The 27278-nt window shown below is 37.2% G+C and overlaps 1 protein-coding gene across 3 annotated transcripts in view; it reads right to left on the bottom strand.

Moving 5' to 3' along the window:
- LOC134791996 (uncharacterized) overlaps nt 1–26107 on the bottom strand; it is a 40357-nt gene extending 14250 nt beyond the window's left edge. For all 3 annotated transcript variants that reach the window (XM_063763108.1, XM_063763106.1, XM_063763107.1), the window contains exons 1-5: nt 25705–26107; nt 10449–10600; nt 10016–10196; nt 8345–8573; nt 6203–6370 (exon numbers count right to left, since the gene is read on the bottom strand). In XM_063763108.1, coding sequence (XP_063619178.1) covers nt 6203–6370; nt 8345–8573; nt 10016–10196; nt 10449–10600; nt 25705–25980 — 1006 coding nt within the window. In that variant the 5' untranslated portion in view covers nt 25981–26107. The remainder of the gene's footprint in view (nt 1–6202; nt 6371–8344; nt 8574–10015; nt 10197–10448; nt 10601–25704) is intronic.
- Between the last annotated feature and the right edge of the window lie 1171 nt (nt 26108–27278).

The following is a 27278-nucleotide window of genomic DNA, read 5'->3' on the forward strand; positions in this document are numbered from 1 at the left end:
CCAAAATCTAAATACAATAAATACTAGAAGCTACAAGGATAGTAAAAATGTTGTCAAGTAATGAAGAGAAGAACGAAGAACTACGAGTACATACAACTAGCTACAAGAAACACAAACAATCATTGAACAGTACACAAAATATGTACCAACATCTGATCGATGTCGTCTTACCAAAGGGCGTCAACTAAATCATAGTATCGTTCGTATAACTCCGGAGGAGGGTACGGTGGCGGTGGTAAGTCAGAGACCACCGAGTTGTCTACCACCGAGGACATCACTATCAGCTCTGAAATAAAATAGCCAATGGGATGAATTGTAATAGCAAACTGCAGTTTTCATCATTTCTTTTCAACAAGCATTCCTTTAGAAATTCCTTCTTGGATTGGATGAAGTTAGTTATTTTCAAGATTGAGCGAAATAAAAGGACTGCATTCCAGCCACAATCATTTGTAAGCTGACTGCAAAGTCTACTGAAGTTTTTACACAAATGGCAACTGGGAGAAAGCGCTTCTGTTAAATCGTATAAATATAAGTTTCACGATTGTTGTTGTAAATATTAGTTAGACTCCTAAAGTCTAACAATCTCAAGTTAACGAAAAAAATATTCGGTAATATTATGGATCCTTAGTATTTTTACTTAAGTAGGTACATTGTTTTGAAGTTGAAACAAAATACGCGTGATGTAAGTAGGTTACACTTTTCGAATTGAATAATTCATGAGTTATTTAAATACCGCAGTGCCAGTGAAAATACGAATATTTTTAGTCTCATCGTCTTCCAGTTATTCATTGTTTGAAATATTCATTAATTATTTATAATTTTACTCATTTTTCTATTCCTCGTACAATTTCCTTTTTCGGTTAAATAACGAGTGACCTATATGGTCAGGTCAAAGGTAAGTTATGACTGTCATCATTATACAATATTATTTTCCAATTACATAATACCAATGGCATTTATATTTTACCTCATGAACGTGTTGTTCGTAATTTATATTATTCGTCGAAGTACCAAATATGGAATTAAACTAATTCGAATACATAATGTATTTTTGTTTAAGTGTAACTTTTATTTAAAACACGCAGTTGCAAATTAATGGGACCACACTCTTGCAAACCCAAAAAAAAAACATTGATATTACACATAATCAGTTAATCACGTATTGAAGCTTTTAGACCATAGACTTTGTATTAAATATTGGTCCATGGTTGGGTGGCTTCACGGTAGTAACAAATACTTTCAAAGTTTTACCTACCGTAAAATGGGGTGAGTAGGGTCAAAACTGAAATTCTAACCTCTATAACATTTTATTTTTACATATGAAAACTGAATGGTGTATATATATAATAAGTGTTCCGGACGTTTGTATTTTAGTTTTTATTTTATTTTGGGTAGTTCCATTTCATAACTTTGACGATAAAGAGGAAAACCCACGTCACCCCGTAGTGCCTCGTATTTGGGGTGAGAGGGGTTTTCATACAAAGGTGATTTTGGAAGATTGTTGGATCGATTTATTTTATTATGCGTATTACTATAGCTCCATTTTAAATTGGAATACATTATTTTTGTAGCAGTAGCCTTAAAATCCCTACTCACCCCCCTCTCAAACCTTCTCTCCCCATTCATAACCCACCTCTCCCCGCGAAACCTACTCACCCCGTTTTACGGTACTTCATTTTATGATTATCTATCTAGGAAGTTTATGATCTCACGAATTTTTATGACCTAAAATACTAAAATATCAAGAGTTCAATTGATTCAATATCTATATTAATTACGTTAGCTATTCATAGTGATGTAACTTGAGGATTCACACGGAAGTTACGTTATAATGCTCGGTTCCTGTCTAGGTCACTCTTGATTACTATTAGGAAATGTTTAGCTTCATGTTCCACTTTTTTAGCTTTGATACTTTCCATGGTAATTAAGCTAATTTGCCAAGTTATTTAATTTGTGATTGTAAATCTCATCGAGTTTTGTCGAAATCTTACAATCATTTTTTATTGACATCTATGGAGGATAATATATCGATCTAACAAAACATGTTAAGTAATATGTCAAAGTTTAAAGAGGTCACTTATTATTGCACAAAATGCATGACATAATAATTAACATTTCATTCAAATTGCTGTTTAAATTTACTTGGTGGCGCAAAAATATCGTTGACCAAGAATTTTTATTAAGAATATTTTTCTTACTTAGTTTTTACAAAATGTCATTAATAATTAAAACGATTATCATTTACCTAACTTTTGAGTCAATTTTTTTGACAGCTGATGTACACTATATACAAGCAAAAATTAAACTGTAGGCTGTAGTCCTCAAACTGACCAACATTTGTTCAGCGACTTATAAAAATAAAATGTATTTTGATTTTTAGCACACTTTAAAGTTTCATGTATTTAGCTATTCTATTCGTGTGCCATCAAGTGTTAAACTATTGAAGTTCCTCGGAAAAACCAATTCGCAAATGACAGCCTATATTAACTGGTCCACTCATTAAAGCCAGCGCACGTATCCGTATCGTTTTTTTTCCATGGCCAATAATGTTTTACGCAACAGTTACATCTGTGTATGACTTCTTTCTGGTTTGTTACCTTGGGTTGCGTAATATGTAATGACGGATTTCGTTCCTTTAGGATGTTATAGGAAATAGTTATTTGTTTTACAAGTGGACAAAGTTGTTTAACCACTCGTGCTAATTGATACCCCAGCAGGCGAAAGATTCCAAAATTGGAAAAGTGGAATCTTGAGGTAAGAGAGTTAAACAAATTATGATACCTAGTGATTCACAACATTTTTCACCACACCAACGCCAGGAAAATAATGGCTCTAAAATACTCGTATTACCAATCAAATCCAAATAAACGTTATAGTTAGTAGAGTCAAAGAGAATAGATAGTATAGAGGGGTCCTGTCATTGTCAATTTTGTAGTCACGGTACATTTACTGCCATCTATCGACACACGATTAAAACTTAAAATAAAATTGAAAATGTATAAAATAATCAAAATATGTTTACAGATAAATGATTCTTATTTTTTATTGTTCCATACTGACCCATGTGCTTTCACTGATATGTGTTAAAATTGTTAAATACCAAACGGTGTCGTTAACGCCATCTAGCCGAGAATAGGCCAAAGGTAATGGCGCCATCTATTCGAGAATGACTTTTCCTTGGCCGTCCGAGGCACGTTTTTTTCTTAGACTTTATTTATCGTATACGGAGTTATATATATCTCTGGTAGAGCGTTAACACAGGCTTTAGGTTAGTTCTCGTTCATGTCGTCTCGGATATGGGTGATTATGGTATCGATGCATTCAACGTAAAGCCCTGAACACAAATATATCAGATGACAAGCGCGAAAGTGGTGGGGGTAGTTGCTATGACGTCATAAAGTCGCCAGTACAAACTGTTTTTTTATTTTCTTTTAAACATACTATGTGGGGTACCAAATGAAAGGGCGTTGTGAGTAGATCACAAATATATAACATACTGTACCATTTTCAATACTAACAAATTATTAGAAAACATTCAAAAATTTCACAATCCACAGTTGACTTCGAACTGCTCTAAATCGAAAATGGCTGAATAGATTAGCCAAAATACATACTAAATGACTGTGAATATCCTCTATATAATGTTAAAAAATAATTAACCAGATATATCAAAAACTAAGAAAAGTACATCAAGTTGAAAAAAAGTATAATTTTGTGTTACATTAAACTGCAACTATTATTAAAACAAACAAAAAAACCCGACAGTTTACATATATTTTTGAAATGGTCTTTTCACTAGCTTTCATTTGGTACCCATATTGCTATAGTAAGAAAAAAACTATCCCCCCTCCCTTTTTTCATTAGCGGGCGCCATTTTCAAAATTGATATAATATTAATTATATCAATTTTGTCACTTGGTATCAAATTGATATAATGTTAATTATATCAATTTTGTCAATTTAGTCACTTGGTATGAGTGTTGGTATGTATTTTGGACTAATCTATTTAGCCATTTTCAATTTAGAGCAGTTCGAAGTCAACTGTGGATAGTGAAATTTTTGAACGTTTTCTAATAATTAGTTAGACCAAGTATTGAAAATGGTACAGTATGTTATATATTTGTGGATCTACTCACAAATCCCTTTCATTTGGTACTCCACATGGTATGTTTAAAAGATAATAAAAAACAGTTTGTACTGGCGACTTTATGACGTCAACTACCCCCACCACTTTCGCGCTTGTCATCTCATATATTTGTGTTCAGGGCATTACACTGAATGCATCGATACCAAATTCACCCATATCCGAGATGACATGAGCGAAAATCGATTTCTAAAAGAGTTTTCTTTCGTTTAGACGCTTTACTATGATTAAATATTTATCTTTCAAGATAATAATTTAAATGTCAATACATGAGGTAACAACTCAAAATTAGCATCAACTTACTTAGCCTCTCTTGTGGACAAAATGCTACTTTCTCATCCGGTTTTGAAGAATAAACAGATCCTTTGTTGTTGTGGTGAAAATATGTTTTCGCGGCGAAGTATAGAAGTAAAGAGAAGAAATATACAATCTCCTCAAGTGTCAATTACAACACAGGTTATTGTTTGTATAATATATTGCTTATTTATTACCTTCCTATTTACTACAGTATGTATCTGTACCTGTCTGTACAAAATGTGCCGTTGTCGCAACCATCAAAACTTTTTAATGCCTAAATTATGGTTATCTATATTATGGTTGTCTGCAGTAACACATATTTAACCATAAAACAATGGTATTATTGTATACGATAGATAAATGTGTTTATTGAGTTTATATTTGGTAATGTAGCATTAATTTTATTACCACTTGGGCAAAGGAGATAATGTTGTAATGTTTCGTTCATTAAAATTTTACGATTTTACGTGATTCGACAAAAGGTTGACTAATTACAGATAAGTCTAAGATTTCGCTAAAATTCCTTAAACTATTTCGTTTTAATGTACTGTTTGTATTGCGTCTATATACGTGTTTTGAAATTAATTACGAGGCCAGGGCCTACACAACGTGTTATTGTCTTTTTCAATTCAATTCAATTCAATATTTTTATTCCGAATAATGCAATCCATTTTTTTAACCTCAATTATTAAGTTTATTTGGAAATTAATATTTAAATAAGGGGTCGGTGAACAAAGTTTTGTTTGGAACCAATAAAAAACCTAAACAAACCATTAGGTATTACGTACCTACCTAATATGTGCAGAAATGTGACGAATGACCAGCATTTATTTCGAATATCAACAATAGGTTAAGATTGTACATAATTATAATGTATACTAACTATATAATCTTATTTTAAATGCATCATTCATTTTACATTTATTTATTTCGAATTCATTCCTAGGTGAACTCGTTTGAGTTCACCGGTGGATATTTATCCGGAATACCTAATAACATTTTATAGATAGTTGAACTAATAGATACTACCAATTAGTTAAACACTCCATAAAATAGAATTATCATGCGGTGATCTGCTGATGTTCTATTCCAATAAAAAATATGTAACCCAAAACTCAAAAGAGTATTAGGTAGGTATATAATTAATAGAGTTCAAAGATTAAACTTCCGCACTTTCTAAGATACCGATCTACCGGCGCTATGCTATATTATACACATCTTTACGATTATGTTATTATTATTGCATAATAGGTCATACACTAACAGGCCAAATCGAGTTTATTACTAAATATTCGACCTGTTCCCGATATGATACTGATCTGACTAAGTGACGTTTGTGGTTTGAATAAATGTCACTTTTGACACTGACAGATCAGTATCATATCGGAAACAGATCAAAATATAACTAAAACTCGAATTGGCCTATCCTATACTCCACTTACGTAGGTAATGGGATATGTCAATTCGAGTTTTAGTCACTTAGTACTTCAAAAACAGCAGGAGTGGAATACCTAGTCGCACTTATCCGTACACATACGCAGTTAATGATATCATAGTAACCTTTTATTTATACAGCAGGCGGATTGAGAAACTCAAATTATGATAACAATAATCAAATTTCTGCTAGTGTAACAGGACCTGTCTACGCTAACCTTGCACACTAACTGCTGCGTCGACTACGATGCCCCTATATTTTGTCACAGCCAAGTTTTTCCAAATTAAACACGAACTAACAGCATAACTGTGTTTAGTCGTACATACCGTCTAAATGCGAGGGGTATTTGTGTGAAGCGAAGCCTGTGGGCGCCGACGGCGCGCCGTAGTGCGCCGGCGCGGTCGGCGCCGAGTAATGCGCGGGGGCTGTCGGCGCGCCGTATGCGCTCGGCGGGTAGTCAATATGCGCAGGCGGCGGCCCGTAGACCGGCGGTGCTGGAAATTCAAACACAGATCATATTATTATGAATACGGGGTATGTTTTCAACCCTTAGAGCCACTAGCGTCTCCCGAGCGTCGTGTCTAGTTAACTCTATGGCTGCTGCTCGATGCAACGTTGGCGCAACTGCGCAGCGACGCCATTTTCCATAGCGCTGACTAATAGACGCTGACGCTCAGAAAACGCTTGTGTGGGGTAGCCCTTCGTCAAATATTCCGACGTGATGTATGGGGCAGTGCACACTGCGCCCGATTTGCACATCGCTCCGACGTCGTCGGCGTCGCCGGGACGTCGCTATAGGCGCATAGCGTTGACCCGCTCAAACTTCAGGGAACAGTACCGAAATTAATTTTAGTTAAAATAACTACTTACGTTAAATTTAAATATGAAGGAAGAAACGCATGATCTCACAATAAGAGTCATAATATATCCTTATACATAATTGCGTAAATGCATAATAATTAACTTCAAACATAATTAAGAGGCAAGGAAAACATTTACCGTTACTATGTGGGATTAATGCATTAATTAAATACAATAGATTTTGCAACCATTTTGATTTACAAATAAGGACATTTATGGTTTTCCTATGTGCTTACGTTATATCGAAAAATTAATTGTCTATCGCGAATTTATTTTATTACCTTTATTTACCGACGTTTCGACACAGGTTTCACTGGCCGTGGTCGCGGTTAATATGTGTTCAAAACGCGAAAAGAAAGTTTTACATATTATATCGAATAATTTTCTGCATAATTATAAAATAAATATAATTATATCTTATGTTAATTAAGTACTAATTGATGCTAAATTATTTGAATGGGCATCCTAAACTAATCGAACTTGATCATAAAATGATTACAAATCATAAGCCCTTTCACTGCATCTTACGTGACATCGCTGGAAACTTTTGCAACGAACTTTCTCACTTACGAGTACAGTCAGCAACAAAAAAGGATCAGACTACGTGTCAAAAGCGTGTATCATTTCTCCCCGCCCCACGTGCCGGCCGCCATACATGAGGCGGGGACAGACGGGCATGATTCATATGAATGCATCTATTCCCATCAGTGCCCGGCCGGGACAGAAAGGAATATAGGTGCCCTCAAAAGTATTTACCATTCTCTAACAGTTTAACAATAATAGATATGTTGGACAATAATTCGGCTATATTAGATACTTTCCAGATCAAGTCCGTTCTACGCTGTAGGCCTAGCACATGATTGGCGCGACAGTATCTCGCGGCGAGATAGACACGTCTTTTTCTAACTATGTTAAAAAAGAGGGACGGGTAGACTATATCGCCGCGAGATACTGTCGCGCCAATCATGTGCTAGGCCGGCTGGACAATCAATCCATGTCGCATGATGTCGCGCTTCACGATGCCAAGAACAGGCACAGATGGCGGGACACCGTCAAAGAGAAGCTGATTCCACGGGGATTTGACGACCCTCAGCAATGAGGAACACGAAGCCGACGCCGACTCGCACTTGTCCGGTTTTTTTATCGTGATTTAGATTTATCTCTAGTATCTCTACCTATTTGTTAAAGTATTGTCAGTGGGATAGGTACATTTAGCCCTTTGTTTCATCCGCTATAATTGATTGACTCTACATACGGATCTAACAACATACGCGTAACTCTGCAAGATTATACTCTGTATCTTAAGGTAATTAAATAAGAGTAAACAAATAATTTGTACATTTTCGGGTAGTTATAACATTTATTGGTTAACTGGAGCCATTTGAGGGTAGATTTTTTTACTTTTTTTTACCTAAAGATACAGACTATAGTTTCACGTCAATTAAAATTTAGAGGCCGATTCTGATTAAGTCATTTGTTACAGCTTTGATCTTGTTATGACACGACATTGACATGACTCTTAGGTACAATCACACGCATGAACCAATAAGTGCGTGCGAGATGCTTAATGGCACAGTTCCCTAGTGAATTTATTATATAACACTTACATGGCTTCTTATGGCTCAAAGCCGCTGACGACACGATTTTCTTGCCAAAGTTGCTGACAGCTTCCCCCTTGACTGCTATAACCTTGCCCAAGGTCGTAGCCAGAGCGCCGCCGCCCTTGATCAGCTGACCCTTCAAGATGGTCACCCCTCCGGTGATGGCCTTGACTGCTTGTAGTAGAGTGTAGAGGATGGACTTCTTGAGTCCCCAGAAGTCGACTTTGCTTTCTTGCTGCGGATGTATGGGTTGGTTTAAAATGTATTGAAGATAAAAAACTATTCGTGGCTGGTGAATATGTAAATAATTTAATTATTTTGTATTCATAGTATGGTTTTCTGTATTGAGGTGTGTAACTGGCCCTAAGTGCCACTTGCACCATCCCACTAACCTGGGGTTAACCGGTTACCATGGTTACCAGTACAATTTGACACTAGGTTTAACCGGTAAACCCGGGTTAGTGGGATAGTGTCGCTTAGAGTATTGGTATTGTATTTTTATGGTAAAACAGTTACTCGATATGGATCACCATTAAAATCTAAATACTATATTAAAGTGATTCGGAACTTGCAACAATTGATTAAATCCCTTCCTATCATTGAGCTATAACTATGTTATTTATTTCATTTCAGCAGAATTACATAATATTATAGCTACTAAAAAATAGTTAAATTTCAGCTCCTTACAGCATTTTGTATTTACGAAATACCTTTCGTAATAAGTTTCTGATTTAGTGATAGAATTTATTAATTTACAGATATGGTACATTACCTAATCACTAACAGTGTTATATAATTTGATAATATGTAATGGGAAAATATGACTGTAACCACAATTAGTGACGTTTCACTAATTGTGGTCACAGTAACCTTGCCCAAGGTCGTAGCCAGAGCGCCGCCGCCCTTGATCAGCTGACCCTTCAAGATGGTCACCCCTCCATGGTCGTGGATAACGATCCATATTGCGATATTTTACCGGAATGGTCAACAAAACTGCATTGTTGTTGTGGCTAAATTTTAATTTATAACTCATAATAATGCTTGTTAAGTAAGTACTTTTATCTTCTAGCCAGATATTTATCTGAGCAAATAGGTATCTGTTAATTGACGAACTACAAGTTTCTAAATAATTAATTGCAATTAAAAAAATATAAATAAATTTGGAATGGAGATTTAAATTCAGTAAAATCAATATCATGTCATTGCTATGAAAAAAAATGGCATGTCATAGCTTTTCCTGTACAGAAATCGTGGGAAATTATCGAGTGCTTCTGCGATAATTTCCTATTGCTTGTTTGACAACAGAATACAAACGTAAGTGTGTATTTGCGATAAGTGTTTTATCGTAGTTTGATCTATTTCCATCACCGTACAGAATATTTGTAGAACGGGCTCATAATCAAAGCTCGGCAGAGGTTTAAAAAGCGGTCTTTTTTGTTACACTCCGAAGCTCCGAACTTTTTTTTAAAACTTGAAAGTTTAAAGAACTTTTTTGTAGGTAACCTTAATATACTGGTGTAACCACTCAGCAGAATAACGGACGATCAGCTTATTTGGCTTATTGGCACAACGAAACCAAAATGGAAAGATTTTACTTGATAACGGTCTGAAATTTTACCCGGCATCCGAGCCTTGATCAAAAACCAGACCTCAGTGAAAAAAATGCGTTTACTATACCGGTTCATAAGAATATCCAGGATGTTCGTCGTGTTGGCCTGACTTGCTCGAAGCAGAGGCGATGAAACTCAGTGCCCCTGATGATGCCTGACCGAGGAGTCCGATCTTGCTGCCTAGGGATGACGCTGATGACGCTTTTGAGACGACCGAGCTAATGGCTTGTGCTGATGACCTCTTTGTCCTAGAAAAAGAGATTTGTTTAGGTTACCTAATCTTGCTTCCTCGTGTAGAAGTAATTAGGGATGACTTCGGCTTAACATAAATGCCATAAATGGTCAATTGGTCATGGCTACAAAAATAATGTGGTTTTACAGGAATTTCCTCCCGCTAATGGGAAAAGTTAAGCCCAAGTATTAGGACCACAAAAAGTTTGACTATTCAATCAAGTCAAAATTACTCAACATATCTTTTTTATTTATTTCAATGTGAATACCTCATGATTTCCTCCGCCGCCAGACCCTCAGCTAGCGCTTCCAGCTGTTTGGGAGACATTCTGCTGATAGCAGCCAGGTCAATGATGTCCAGCCCCAGCTGTTGTGGTGATGGTGCTGCCAGTGAGGTCGTTAGGCACACGATCATCCATAACTGAAAGAGAATTAAACAAATTAGACTTTTCCTTACGCTACGTGAACTGTATAGAACCATCATCTTCGTCGCGTTGACCCGGCATTTTGCCACGGCTCATGGGAGCATGGAGTCTGCTTGGAAACTAATCCCAAGAATTGGCGTAGGCACTAGTATTTACGAAACCGAATGCCATCTGACCTTAAACTAAACAAGGCCTTACTGGGATTAGTCCGGTTTCCTCGCGTTATTTTCCTTCACCGAAAAGCGACTGGTAAAGTATCCGAAAAACTCCGGATTTCAAGTCGCACTCTCTTACCACTAGGTCACCAGCGCTTGACGTGAACGTGAACTTTATAGAATTACCATAAAAACAAATTCGCTAAAAATGGAATGTTAAGGTGTCGTTCGGATATCAACTACAGCTGCATTACTATTGCGGCGTCATTGTTGACACCGCTCTGTCAGTTTCCTTCATAGAATGAGTTACATTCGCCGCCGCATTACTGCCGCGCTTATGACGCTCATCCTGTTAAGACCGGGCCGTGGCCGGGCCGGAGCTTCCGGAGCTTCGCTTTCTATGGAAAGCACCACGTGATCACCGATCAGCCGTCATAGTAAATGACGCGTCGGACGCCTCGTCCCGGACACGGCCCGGTCTAGCGTGAATCAACTTTAACGTTGCTGCAGCATTACCTTTGAATACGCACAACGTGCATCGTTCCATTGTCGATTATAACATAATGTACAGTATAATATTATACCTACTTCGAGTTACTTAAACATGTTCTTCTCGTTTTTCTTGACGTTTTATGCACCGAGTCTTGCATTATTTTACGCACGGATTACGCAAGGCTCATAAAGATGAATAATAATTTACCACGAATAAAGAGTTTGCAAATTCTCGCAATGACTGTAAATTAGTTCATTAGTTACCTATTGAGTATTTGTACTTGAGACTTGTACGGAGAATGGGCACTTTAGTGTGAGAAGTGTCCGATTGATGAATACTGTTGAGCAATATTATTATGTTCGAAGCAGGACCCGAAGTACAAAAAAAAAGTTGCGCAGTATAAGAAGACAGGTTTTAACAAACTTTGAAAAACATAACAGGCGCCATCAAAGCAACCTGGCGGAACTTGAGTTCTAAGTAACATGACATGACCTGACATAATGTTATATTCTATGGTTGATAGTGCTGTTGGTGAAGTAGGATTGTTCATTTTTAGGGTTCCGTACCCAAAGGGTAAGAACGGGACCCCATTACTAAGACTCCGCTGTCCGTCCGTCTGTCACCAGGCTGCAATACATGAACCGTGATAGTTAGACAGTTGAAATTTTCACAAATGATGTATTTCTTTTGCTGCTATAACAACAAATACTAAAAACAAAATAAAATAGATATTTAAGTGGGGCTATCACACAACAAACGTGATATTTTTGCCGTATTTTGCGTAATGGTCCGGAACCCTTCGTGCGCAGTCCGACTCGCACTTGGCCGGTTTTTTTAATGTTCTATTTCGAAAACCATTTCGAGGTATGAGATTTTCAAACAGTTTCCAACATTTGTTGGGATATTATAATCGAGAATTGAAGATATTTCAACAAATATACTTATGACCTCAGTTTGACCTTTCTCGGGCTAAATATGTAAAGTCATCGAATAATAAAAGTTATCGATCCATAGTATTTATCCGTCACTCTCGTAATAACATAAAAATAAAAGAAGTGTATTGTGTAATAGGTAGGTATTAAATTATATTGAGTACCTATATAATAAGAAAAACTAGATGCTGCCACGCATGACTGAGAAAATCATGTTGATTTATAATGCAATTACTTTCATTAATAAAGTATAGGTATTGTTTGTGTTAGGTATAATAAAATCGTTACAGCCATTTACATTTATTATACAACAATATTCATAGCTGTTATCATTACTGTCTGCTTCATAGGCACTAACTTAAATCAATTTTCTTGCTTGTCATGAGATAATAGCAGCATTTTATTCATTCACCTCTCCACTTAATTGAGATCAAGAGTTCATCACATTCGTTTCACGCAATAATCTTTACAAATTACCCGTACCTCTTTCACACCCAAGCTGAGAGACAAAGACAGCAGCTACGTTTCATATTGTCACCAAAAGTGACTTAACGTTACAAAGATCATGTCATCGGTCGCACCGCGCGCGCCTTGGCAGTGAAAAGCGAAAGTCGTGACGTCATCGCCTTCCGCGCGGCAAACCGCGGTATCAAAACCGGCAGGTCACTGCATTTTGAATCTTAATATCAATCATTAAGGTACTCATTAAGTGTATTTTTAAGATACGATGTTGGTATATTAAGTATTTTATGTCTGCGGTATGCCACAGGTTTTCCTTACAATTATGTCTCGTGACGGATGTAAAATTATTAGTTATTGAAGATAATATTTCATTCCGTGTTATTTACGTCTGAAATCATGCCGATGATATAAGTATGCCATATTACAATAGGTACCTACTAATATAAAATATATGTCATTGTTAACCTCATTTATATGCTGCACAAGATTCAATCCTATTTTTCACCACACCAGCTAGTAAAGGCTCACTTTAGTTGCATTTTATTAAAGTAAAATTTTGAGTTGTTTGAGTGTTGATTTTCAATGAAAAATATTAAATATTATTCATTTGGTTTTCATTTCTAATGTGTGGTCATATGTAGGTAAGTAAGCTTAAGTCCTAACTCCATAAATGGGTTTCCTTGCTCAGTAATAATACGTTGTAAAAAGTTTTGGCATCTTACTGGTATTAATTTTATTAGCATAGCACTCCTGCCGGCTTGGAGTGCAGCGACAGTATCTCGCCTGCGTATCAAAACCCTGCATATATACATATTTATATGCAGGGGTGCCAAGCTAACAGCATTGCTGACTGTACATACTGTCATGTATATTGTACTCGCTAGAAGCTTTTGTGCATCATTAATTTAGCATGAGTGTGCTGACGTTAATGATGTAACGGAAACTAAAATGAAATAAAACAAAACCACAACGCGAGTTCATTGTAAATTGCATGACAAGTATAATCGTCAGTAATATAATGATTACCAAACTTGGACAGTGACCATATTATTATACAATTATTGTCATTGTGAATTTTTATTACTAATTGGTTAAAAGTATTAATTTTCTAACTTAGGTAAGGTGCAGGGAGGCAATTTAGACTACGGGATAGTTTAAACCAATCGAAATATCTTCCATGTTTTACATTATTAACTAGAGTGCCATATTCCTTTGTCCGCCAAGCCCCATTTTGCAGATATCTGATGAACATCTGCCACTGTCCCGCTACGGGACATTTTTAGGTTCTCTGTCTTTACGGAAAGTTGAGTGCCAAGAATAGGTTCTTCACTGCTCTAACATATAACAATGCGAGATCGTTAGACAAGGACAGGCTACAGTTGGTCAATATCGTCAACAAACTTTTAAGCTTATAGAATCTTCATAACAGCGTATATGTGGTCTAAAGTACCTACATAGAACCTAAGTACTTGTTATATTTCCACAGTTTTAAATTTATAAAAAAATATGTTGTGGTATTTTAGTTTTAGTCCCTTAGGTTTTAAGGTATTCATTTTATCTTCCCTCCTGATTGTTTGTGTGTATATGTATCTATGATCAATAAAGCTAGATGGGAATGATATGAGTTATTGTGAGAAACTCAAATATTTTTTTAAATATTTTTATTCAAAATTCAAAATTTTATTCTACGAGTAGGAAGGGCTCTTTCATATAATTATAATACCCTTTGTGGTACATTTTAATATAATATTTAGTACTTCCACAATATTGCAGTGGCATTACCGTAGTAAATGTCTTTTAAATACAGTCATATTCTCCGACAATCGTGCTTTTCCGCACGCCTGGCGATATTTAACTTTCTGATAAAAGTTACGAAGAAAGTTTATTTTAGGTAACGAAAGAAAAGCAGATTTCCGAGGTTGTTATGCTCGTAAAAGCTTAATAAAAGAATTCGCCTTCAGAACTTTACACTTAATAGTAATAAGCGTAACAATATTACATCAAATTATTAATCTGAGAAAAATACAATAACAGAAATACCGAAATGAAACTGGCTATAACTTATAGCCTATAAGTAATAGATGCCGATAACAAAAGTGTAATAGGAGATGGACCTACCATCCTCTGTGCTATTACGCGCGTGCTGGCAATGGTAGCAGAGTCGGCACAGCATGTCTTTTTACATGCTTTTATTGAACTTGCAATACCTATTTGTATGTATGTATGTTCAGGTCAAATCTTACAAGTTAAATTAGATCCTCTTCCCACTATTCGATTGAGCTCAAACTTCACCTAGGTACTTACATAGTAGGTACCAAGCTGGGTTATTAATAATACTTATAATTATAATGCAATATTATGGTACCTACCATAGAGCTGATCTGATGATGGACACAGGAAGTGTTTGGGTTTGTTGAAATTGTCTGTTTGAAAATTTTAACGAAAAACTTATTCATTTCATACCTTTGTGTCATCCGTCATCTCATTCACATACTTTCTTTTCATATCATCTCTCACACAGTTCACCTTTTCCTCGGTTTTCCTGATATATAAAAGACTGATATATCTACTTTAAAATTCTTACGCTCGTATTTTTCTTTTTTATGGTGCCAGCATATAGATCTATGATTTTCCAAAGTTTTCTTTGTGTCATAAAAGCCAATTTATTTCACGTTAAAGGTTACCTACATTTCATTTGCAACAGCATTGCAGCACAACATTTTATAATTTTACAATACACAAGCAAAATTTATAATGTGTAAGGGATATCGACCCTTCGCCTTCTCGCCCACCTATATTTCTAAAGTTGACGTCTATCCCTACTTACAAAACTAACTCGGTATAGATACCTACTTGCCTACTAGTGCCTACTTACTTTTTTACGCATACTTTATAACAAATAAAAATGCGTACACGAAAAACCGCAATGTCATCGTCACTGATAACTAAACAAATCGATTCATTCGCAATGGGGTTCCGAATGATTCAATTGCACGCGCGAGCGCGCGCGAAACGGAACGCGCCCCGAATAGAATGCAGCCGTGTTTATGCTGTTAAGCGTGGAACGAAACGGCATTTATTTAGATTCGTTTGTTACCGTTAGATGTTGACGATTGTTGTTTTTGTGTTAGATTTGAGTAATTGATAGATAACACTTTTTAATTTTAATTTTGGTCCGGAGGCTTATTCTGATTACCTATAGGTATAAGAAGGTTATTAATTTGATCTGGATTTGTTATGGAAAAAAAATCAGTTCAAATTCATAAACCCTTATTATAGTTCGTTTTTTTAGCACGTTACTAGAAAGAAAGTAAGCGATCTTGAAATGTCTTTTAATTGAAAAACGCTTTTTAAAAATCAGTAACTATTACTTATGAAAGCAGAAGAATATAAATGATCGTATTAGATTCATAATTGTTACATATTTGCCTGACTTATTTTTAAAACGTGTTTTCAATTAAAAGACACATCAAGATTGTTTACCTTTTTTCTAATTCTAAAAAAACGAACTACGTTAAACTTGTCAGGATGAAAATTTGTTTTAATTTGAAAACATTTTTATTTCAATGACCTGCTAGTTAAATTATTATATATTGAAATAAACAACACATTTTAGTTTGGTTGTTTTACCAGACTAGTGTAGATATCTGAAGAAATAACAAGACAAACATGTATTGTGTTTGTGCGCCAAATTCTAGGTTGTCATAAAAAAGCATACGGTCGCCAATCATCATGGCCATACACGCGTAAAATTGTAACTATGACAAATAGCCGGTTTCCTTTTGAGACATTTTTTGAAATACAAATTGATGCTCACGCGTCGCTTGACAGCGTCAATAAGGTTTTAATTGGTAAATACTGGAAATTGTGCAGTTACAAGATACTATTACGGTTACGAATCGACTATTAAGTCGATATTGTATTAACAATACGCACCTAATTATAACAGGGTGCGTAGATGCCAATCGTCAACGCTACGTAGCGAACGAAACGCAACTGTCTCTGTCGCACAAATATGGATGAGTGATAGAGAGAGATAACGCTACACTACGGAGCGTGAACGATTGGCACCTCGTCTACGCACCCTGAGGTGTCTACAGGTCACCACACGGCCAAAGGAGTTTTGGCCAAGATGGGCCACTCTGACAACGCCGATTGTCGAATGTGTGGCGACGGGAAAGAGACAGTAATGCACTTAATGTGTAAATGTCAAGCCCTAACCAGACAGAGAACGAAAGTCTTTGGATCAGAGGGCCTACCGCGAACCACGTTCGACGTGTTGCCCCCCTGTCACACTTGTAAATTCGTACGTAAGTGTGACAGGGAGGCAACACATCAAACGTGGTTCGCGGTAGGTCCTCAGGCTATTTGAAACCGAAGGAATTCAGAGCTCTTTCATCCTGGTCGAAAAAGCGTCTCGTGTTGACTAAAGGTTGCTACTGAGGGCGCGATTTCATAAAAGATCCTGATGGGTCAAAGTGTATTGGCAGGACCCTCCGAAATAATTGTCTGTAGTAATTGCATTTGTGCCTTATTCAACACCTAAGTACTACAATACATAGGCTATCAATGCGGTATAAAAATTGATATTACGGTTAGGTTCAGTCATGGCTGTAAAGAAAATTGCTACAGAAGCCAATAAATTTGTGATCGCCGGCATTATTTGTTTGATCATCAAACAATTAGCAAGATTATACCTATTCAGCTTATCCATTGTCTTGTAGTTCAAAATGCGCGTTTACACAATCTGACACACCTGTCCCTGGTCCCTGGTGATAACCTATAGAGCACGTCTGCACTGTACGAAGACAGATATTGACTAAAATTTGGGTGCCATGTAAACCCATCATATGCGCATGCAGCGGTCTTACCTCTGGCCAATGATGTGCATTCTGAGTTTTCCAGTACTAACTCTTTAAGTTGAATGAGATATATGTAGCTGACTTTACTGGGCTAATATTTCTGAATACCACATTAAATTTGTGGAGATTGCTAAACGATAGGAGAGACGACAAAAACTGAGAATTTTAAACAAAAAAAGACGAGACACTATTTTCTAAAACTTTTGTTTTGCAGAAAAGTGATTAAGCATATAGATCTGCAAGTGTAAATGTCCTCTGGTGTCCATTAACGCATAGTAAAGAAAGAAAGCGGCCGTGTCTCCTCTCGACCGGTTTTCTGCATTACTTATGTCTGCATTGGAGTTTATCGTGCTCTGGGTTATTTTACGTAAATCAGAAAATCCTCTAATAAAACTGTAGACGCTCGTCAATTTACCCTTCTTCTTCCTCACGTTGTCCCGGCTTTTTTGCCACGGCTCATGGGAGCCTGGGGTCCGGTTGGCAACTAATCCCGAGAATTGGCGTAGGCACTAGATTTTACGGAAGCGACTGTGCCATCTGACCTTCCAACCCAGAGGGTAAACTAGACCTTTACGGGATTAGTCCGGTTTCCTCGCGATATTTTCCTTCACCGAAAAGCGACTGGTAAATATCAAATGATATTTCGTACATGATAAGTTCCGAAAAACTTATTGGTACGAGACCGCGACCGCCGGATTGAAAGTCGCACGCTCTTACTGCTAGGCCACCAGCGCTTCTACAACGCTCCTCAATTTACATTCTCGCTAGTTAAATTATAAACTGACGGTAGAAAGATTACAATCTAACCTAACATAATTATTTAACCTAAGTTAGATCATTGTAAACTAACGGGTGCACAATCTTACGGCGGTGTCATATATATCGTTACAGTATGGGGTCGTAAGGTCCCTGGGGGCCTAGCTAAGACGACAATCGTACGACAAACAGCAAACGAATAGAAAAAATGTATCGCGATGACAGATGCTACGAAAAGTCACAAGAAAAAAGAAAGAATAAAAAAAGCGTCTTGTAAGTGTAAATTTATTTGAAGGCCGCCAAGCTCAAGTGGGATTGGACGGGACATATCTGTCGGATGCACCCGGACAGATGGGCCAAAATAGCGACCGAATGGGCACCACAGATTACCCGAGGCAGAGGCAGGCCAAAAATGAGATGGCGAAACGACCTGGACTCATTCTGTGGCCACTGGCGGGAGCATGCACATTATGCACAAAGCCGTGACGAGTGGCGAAAGACACCCCTACTAAAAAAAAAAAATTAATATGCCATCGTGTATCGACAATCCAATGTGTAAAACACTGTTTGCGGTCTAAAAAACCAGGTTTTCCGTGGTAGTCAATAACCCCACAACACTGTCATTGGAATTGTTGACGTAGTTTCTTACTAGGTGAATACTAGTAAATCTAGTAATATTACAAACTGCAGGTCCTCTTTCCGTCGGTTGCGCAGACGCAAGTGAACAGAGTTTTCAGACACTAATATACCGTGGTCTCGGGATTCTTAACAATTATTCGTCATCTGTATATATACTTTTGGCTTTGCCTCATGCATGGTATGCGATTGAAATAACACACCTCGTCATAATTATGACACATTATACTTGCACCACAAACACGCAAACATCTCTAAAATGAGCCCAGTCTGTCGTCATACAGTTAGTTATACTAAGTATAATACTTAGCATAGCCACTACTAGCAATTACTTAGTAATGGCGTCATATTAGGAGAACGGGAAATATGTATCGGTAAAAATCTGCGCGCTAAAACTCATTTTACGAGTAACCGCTAGCAAGTTTTGCTCGAAAGCAATGATACATTGCTATAAAGGCTAGCAAATCTGGTGTTGCCAGTGCCAGCCCAGGTATATGATATAACACGGCTGGTAATTCCTATTTAGGTCGAGATTTGTAAACTAGATGCTTTTCTCATAATAGACGCGGAAATACCACATCGATCGTCCGAAATAGTACCTACGTTTAGCAGAAAATGTATGAACTCGTACTTAACACTAATCAATATGTAAACAGGCCCTAAGCCCTTGCACACGCTTGTAAAAGTTTTAACAGATACAAAAAGGATTAATTGGGGCATTATCTATGAAAAGGGACCTTATTGTCGATGGCGCTTACGCCGCACAGCGTCGCGCGGCCTTGTATTTATATCGAAGCATCGTTTATAATGGCGTAAGCGCCATCGACAATAAGGTCCCTTTTCATAGATAACGTCACAATTAGGTATATTCAAAACAGAGTTGATTAGAATACGGGTATCTTTGAAAATATAACTTAATTTAAAGCCAAGGAATGCATCCTTGAAATTAACGGTGTATTAGAAGGTAAAATTAATAATTAAAACTAAGTCATGTCTATTTAAACTCAATTTAGCACAAAGAATACATCACTAAAGTATGTCGGGCTATACCCATTATATATTATATTCCAAAAGTAACTTCACAACTCTGATGACATAACAATTTGCCAGCACGTTAACGCGGTCCCAACCCGTACCCAAACAGCGAGAGCAATTGTCGTAAACAATCCACATTATATAATATGATACATTGTTAGGTTTCTCGGTCACACATTATTTTGGAGATCTTTATCCTAACCGGTTTGCGAGAGGAAGGAAATGAGTTTCTGGTCTTTGTCAGCTCGCCTTCGGTGACTGATGGTGCGTTTGCGCAAGTAGGCAACACGTTTAGGTTTGAATAGGTAGTCTTAACTAAGATTCACAGTGAGCCTATCCAAGCTGACAATCGTACATTGTTTTCACTGACTGATCTTAAAGTTTGCGTTTGCGCAAATCGGCAATATGTATTTAGGTTAGTGTTCGTTAAGAGTCGATCGAGACCTTTGAGTCATCTGCTTCAAGATTCGACTCAGTTTTTGAGACTTATAATTAAGTCTAAACTCGAGTTCTTTTCAACTTGTTAGAAACTCGAGTCTTTTGTAGTAACTTGAGTCCTTTTCAGAGAACTCTCGATTTTTTTTACAAAAAAATTCAAACGTCATCTTTATGTAAAATTCGTGAATTAGGTACACATATCATACATGAACGCCTAATTTATTTACTGTTATTTAGGAAAAACCTATAAAATTATTGACGGAGTCTGTATTCGGAGACTCGAGTCCTTTTGAGTTGCTCTTAAAAAAGACTCAACAAAGGACTCGGTTAAGGACTTAAAAGACTCAGAAGTTTTTTAAGCGCCGAGTTTCGCAAAAATGAGCTGAGTTTTTCAAATTCAGACTCAGTGGACTCGAGTTCCTACCAACACTACTTTAGGTTGGATAGTCTTGAATAGAATTCACAGGGGGACTAGCCAAGATAACGTAGATCGTCTTCAGTGACTGATGACGCGTTTTGTGCGTTTGCGCAAGTAGGTACATGTTTAGGTTAGGTAGTCTTGAATAGGATTCACAGGCTTGAACTTTCTTCTATGCGGATGTAAGCTGGTTTGTGATTGCGTGATTTTAAGCCGATTTCAATGTAAATTACATCTGAATCATGGGTTTTATGTAAGCTTTTTATCACTAAGTGCATGACCTTTGCAACTTTGCTAAACTATGTGACCTCTCACCTATTTCTTTATTATGTTTGTTTGTATAGTTATATGCAAATTTATATTATGTATATGAAAAGTGCACGTCATGCTACGAGTTAGTTACTGCAGTTCATTTTTCGTCCTTAATTTCGTCCTTATCACAATAATCATTTGCTCTTATTCATAGAAGAGATTTTTTATTAAATGTTGTTGACCAATATTTTTTTATTAATAACAGACAAAATGATAAAAAAAAACTAAACGTCAAAATTAAAACTAAAATTTTACAAAACTTAAACTAAACTTATAAGTAAAAAATGCTGTCGTAAATCTTCGTATGGCAATGTTCATATTACGCAGTGTACAAAACCAGATGTAAATAGTAAATACTGCCATCCACATTGTGATTTTCTATGGCTCAGACTAAAACGTAGCGATTTAATTCTCTTTGGCTCAGACTCCGTAGGCATATTGCTCAAAATAGAGAAAAGGAAAAGCTATCGACAAGTTTGCTAATGGCAATTGTTGTTTGTAAATTATTGTATAATAATGGCAACTATTGTATGTAAAAACAAGCGAGTGTCGCAACTTATGTACATATCCGGGAAATGAAAATAAAAATGTTAAAAGGAAAACATTCCAAAGCGGCAAGCATTAGACTTGAAACTGCATTGAGACCTTTAAAAATCACATTGCTCAACCGTCCAGTTCCTGTGTAATTTTTATCCAACAACCAGCCATGGTAATGGTCAGTTGCATAGGAAAATATATGCCTCAATGACACACGTCAATATAAACAAATGCTGTAATAGTTATAATTTGAACACATGGGCTCAGAAAGCAAGACGAACTCGCTTTCGTTCGACGTAACGATGTCAACGGCCGGACTATGAGGGTGTAAACTATATAATTTGTCTATTGAAGTTTATTTGAACAATGGTAAAAACAATAGTCAATAGTCAAGGAAAACGAAGCGTAGAAAAGTAAGATGGATTGGGGATCTGGCCGAAATCGTAAATAACGATGCTGTACGGTGGTAATAGTGATGTACAAAGCTTTTTTCGGCTGCGGATGATTTTTGACTGATGTGAACGGTTACGGTACGGTTTTTTTTTTTTGACGGAGTGGGAATGCATTTACGCACAGTGTGTGGGACTCGCCGCTCCTTATCCCTCTCTTAGCGAGAGGGGGGGGGGGGAGAATTTGGCCCTACCCACTAAACCCACTCCGGCGTTTCACCCTCTTTGCCGTTCGTGAGGGCGCACTGGGATCGAGGTCATTCCACCACGGCGCCCTCCGGCAGCCCCGGCTTATCGCCAGGGCACCCTCACAATGCAGGGGGGGATCAGAAACGCTTGATCCCCACCCCTACGACGTGTGTGGGGCCGATGCGATGCGGGTTCGGTACCCACTGGCCCCACTAGGGCTCGAGGCGAGCATACGCTCCTCGCCTTCGACCCTGCCGCCTGCGTCGGAGAGGAAGCGCGTCAGCAGCCGCTTCTCGCTCCCTCTCCGCCTCCTCCTTCTGCGACATAACTTCTTCGCAGAAGGAGGCCACCGCTTCCCATTTCCTCTCGCTACCCAGCATCACCGCTATTATGCTGTGTAGCGAGAGGTCCGCCACCCCCGTCGCTGCCCTGAGGGAAGCTCTTTCCACGCTGATGTGAAGGCCTACCGACCGCGAATACCGAAGTTTGCAAATTGTGTTCATTATTTTCTGTCACTCTGATTACGCCTTAATTGGACTAAAAAAGAAAGATACCGCAATTTGCGAACTTCGGGGTTCGCGGTAGGCCCTCTGATGCTTTGGCGATGGACGCATGTATTAATGCGAGATATTTATGATAATTTATGACTTGACCTGTATGTAATTTTCGCATTACCAGTACCATATAATGAGATAATAACATTATTACGGAAAGGGTTTGGCTTGCATAAGAGAGCACCAGTTAGGTACCTTCCAAGAACTTGAAAACTTTAACCAATCAACGAGACCAAAACGTAGCTAAATCACGCAAAAGTTTTATTTACTTGAAATGTTAATTGCTCACGCAACATTAATTCATCAATGTAGGTAACACGCACTATTTAAGGCAATATAGATACTATGTTTATATTTATAAGAATGGTTGTTTCCTGTAATTTCTATTTATTAATGAACAAAAACTGCCTCGGAAAAATAAGCTAGTGTAAGAGGAAACTTTAATGAAATGTAATGTTTGAATTATGAGCATTTCAATGACAATATCTGGGAGACCGAGCTTTGCTCGGAAAACATATAAAAACTCAAAAATACGCGTTTTCCCAGACATAAGACCTAGCTAGCTGTGGATAGAACCCCCACAAGGCGGACTGATGGTAAAGGTCGCGGGAGTCCGCTGGATGCGGGTGGCGCAAGACCGGTCATTGTGGCACTCTTTGAGGGAGGTCTATATCCAGGAGTGGACGGTCTCTGTCTGATATGATGATGATGAAGACCTAGCTAGATCGATTTATCGCCCCCAAAAACCCCTATAGAAAATTTCATCAAAATCCTTAGAACTGTTTCCGAGATCCCCGAAATATATAAACAAGAATAGCTCGTTTAAAGGTATTAGATAGATATATATATATGAATGAATAAACCATTGATGGCTGTACTTGAGTCAAATAATATACATACATCGAATGGTGACCGCGGTTATAGAGAAATATAGGAAGAATAGAGTGCTCACTCCATACATCAGTTTTGGTACCAAAACGACTATTATTTTCGCAGTCGACATCTAGCATCCGCGGTCAAACCCGATAAGATGAGCAAATGGGTTTTTGAAATTGGAACTACACATCAGGTATGTAGAGTTTATATTTAAATGAAAAAATATCTACACTTCTTATTAATAATATTCTTAAGCTTTGACACCTATAATTGTAGTAATGTTACTAATATTCCATGTGAAAGAACTTCGAATGTCTGATTATCCCCAAATAAGTCACAGTTAATGGTTTTGAGATCGATATAGGTAACATACTTATTATATGTAGAAACAATACCTACAATACCTTAGAGCATTTAGTAACTGGAGACGCTTTGGCTGTCATTTTCTGTACAGTCGCCATCAGATATATCGGAGCGGCCAAGGTGTTCACAATATCTGAACACGCGCTCTAACGCCCTGACAATAGAGGCGTGTTCCGATATTTGTGAGCACCTTGGCCGCTCCGATATATCTGATGGCGACTGTACAAAACAGTCTGCCGATTTTTGCGGGGGAGGAACTAGGGAATGCAAATCGGTTATTTTCGGTTATTTTTTGTATGGAAATAATCGGTTATTAACCGAAACCGCGGTTATTTCCATACAAAAAATAACCGATTTGCATTCCCTAGGAGGAACACGTCAAATGTATGGCTCTATATGTACATGAAACATGATTTGTACGTAACGTACAAATAGCCATGTCAGATAAACGTCAGTCCATACAAAAGTTTGCACAATTGTGTAAGGTTTTCGGCAGAGGGGTAAGCTTTTAAAGGCGACTCAGGTTATTAAATGCTCTAAGTACAATACCTAAATGAAAATTGTAGAGAAATTTAACACTTAGCACGAACGATCGTTGCGACTGGAATTATACAAGTCGATTATACATTATTAATGAATTATTACGTAAATATAAGTTATTTATTTAAGCGAATAATTTGAACATTAAATAAATTCAAATGAAACACATAATTAAATAAAATATATGTTTGTTACCTAATCATTATTGAGCATGCAGAGACGTAAAAGGGATACCATTTAATGATTTATATATTTTAAATAATTATACAAGATTAACTTAATATCATATTATATTATTCATTTTATAGGATAAATATAATTGGTAATAATAAAAAAAAAACATTAAAACTAACTATGAATTAAAGATTTAAAAACTTAATTGAAATGTATGTCAAGCAGAAAATAAATTTAATATCAGGTATAGCAGATTCAAATTTTACAAAAAAAGCATTTAAAAAAAAAAAAATATCTTCCTGGTGTAAATAACTTTAACCCGTTGGCTCTTAAGGGGCTCACTGATTAACAGTCCGCCGGATGATATCTGCCTGTCAGTTGTTCGGAACTGTCAACTTTTTGTTCTAACTGACAGGCCGATTCCGTCCGGCGGACTGTTAATCAGTGGGCCCCTTTAAATATATATTTCTCTCAGGTATACTTGTTATTGTTTTGTTTTCTGCTATTACGTCGGTAATACCTATGTTATCAGATCTGTCAGCCCATGCTACTCTTTAATTATTTTGAATTCCTAGTTGAAATTACGTTCAATTGTTTTATTTTTGTTTTATACCAATTTTGATTTATAAGTAGGTATGTTTACCCTTGACAGAGCGAATTCGATTTTGGTGTGTTTTGTTAAGCTAAATACATAAAAAAACTTTTTTGTGCATAACAATTTGTTACTATTCCAAATAATATTTTATTTATCTTATCTTTATATTAAATAATGTGGAGAAATATAAAATGTGTTAAACTAGAATCCAATTGTATAATCAAATCAATCAGTCCATATTCATTTCCCCAACTTTCCACGTCAGATTGGCACTTATATAGAAATTAATAGCTGCGAGCAATTAACCGTGTAAACAAGCCTTACCTTCATACAACGCATCATCCTGTCCAAACAGCGAAAGTCACTAATTACACACGTCACTATCCAACCCAGTACGACAGAGCGAGACACAACACAGCCAGATTGTTCCTGTTTTAAAAAGCAAAAGTGTTTTTTGAATTCGGAACGTTGGCGCCAAAACTTGTAAACTTTCTCGCGCGGCGGTGCGCGTGCGACTCGCGATGCACTGTCACTCTCACCGGCGCGGCGCCGTTTCTTTTTATTTAAACTTGAAATCCCCTCTTTGCTATTATTGTGCATTATCGCATAACAGCATCAGGTGTTATCTTGGCTCGTGTTATTTGGGTCAGCATTTGGACATACGGACTCGCTTGCGGGGTATGAGCAAACGGATGTCTTGCGAATATGGTACACGAGGAAAATGGTAAACAGCGCCCTCTATCTGACACGCACCAAACTGTTATTCCGATGGCTCGAGAGTTCAGACAACTTCTTCATTTTCTTTAAACTCATGTTATTAATACTTATTTATCACATACAATCATAGATACACTTTTGCAAAATATGGACCTGAGATATCGTTCTAAATTTTATCGCTTATTCATGATTTTGCACAGGAAATTATATGAACATCCTGATTCTCTACAAGATAAATTATATTCTATTCTGACTTCAACACAGTAAATGTATAGGTAGGTAATTATAATTAAAGATGTATAGGTAAATGCATTAAATAATGGTGGCCCCATATTTATTTTGATTTCAACGGCATCCTAGCCAAATCGGTAGTGACTCTATCTACGCAGGAAGAGGGCCCCGGTGCGAGTCCCGGTAAGAGCATTTATTTATGTGTTATGTTTTCTACACAGGTTAAAATTATGGACTATTTACTACGGCCACTTAGTTTATTAGAAATATGTTCTTCGTTTCTCCAATATATTTTCAGATCGCAACTATTTTTCACTAGCGACCCGCCCCGGCTTCGCACGGGATACACAAAACTTTAACAAATGATTTACTTAGGTACCTCCTTCTCAAGAATCACTCCATTGAAAAGTGAAAACTGCATGAAAATCCTTTCAATAGTTTTTGAGTTTATCGGGAATACAAATAGACAACCGCGGCGGGGGACTTAAGTTTATAAAATGTTAGTGATTTGAAATGTACTTATCAGTAGAAACTATTCCCCGATTCTGGCCCCACCTCTCAGTGGTCACCGATCCTGACCCCAGGGCCGATCCACCGCCCCCGGTGAACCTAAAAAAAAAAAAAAAAAAAAAAAAAAAAAAAAAAAAAAAAAAAAAAAACAAATAGCCCCCCATTTGAATTGATTGCGCTAGGTCTCAGCAGTGCCCGGCGCCTCCTTCAGGTACTTACGAAATACGCTAATTAAACAATACACCTTGCTCACCACGGTAACAATAGGCTTATCGACCCTTTTCTATTGTTCGATCTCGACTCGGGCGCGTTATTGTGTTACCGAGAATACTACCTGGACCCTTCACCCACCGACGTCTTCATTCATGCCTTCTTTATGTGTGTATTATACTGTAGGTGTTTGTGATAGGTATTAGCGATAGGTATTTGCAATAGGTATT

The sequence above is a fragment of the Cydia splendana genome, chromosome 7 (genome assembly GCF_910591565.1).
Source record: "Cydia splendana chromosome 7, ilCydSple1.2, whole genome shotgun sequence".
In the NCBI taxonomy this organism is placed as follows: domain Eukaryota; kingdom Metazoa; phylum Arthropoda; class Insecta; order Lepidoptera; family Tortricidae; genus Cydia; species Cydia splendana.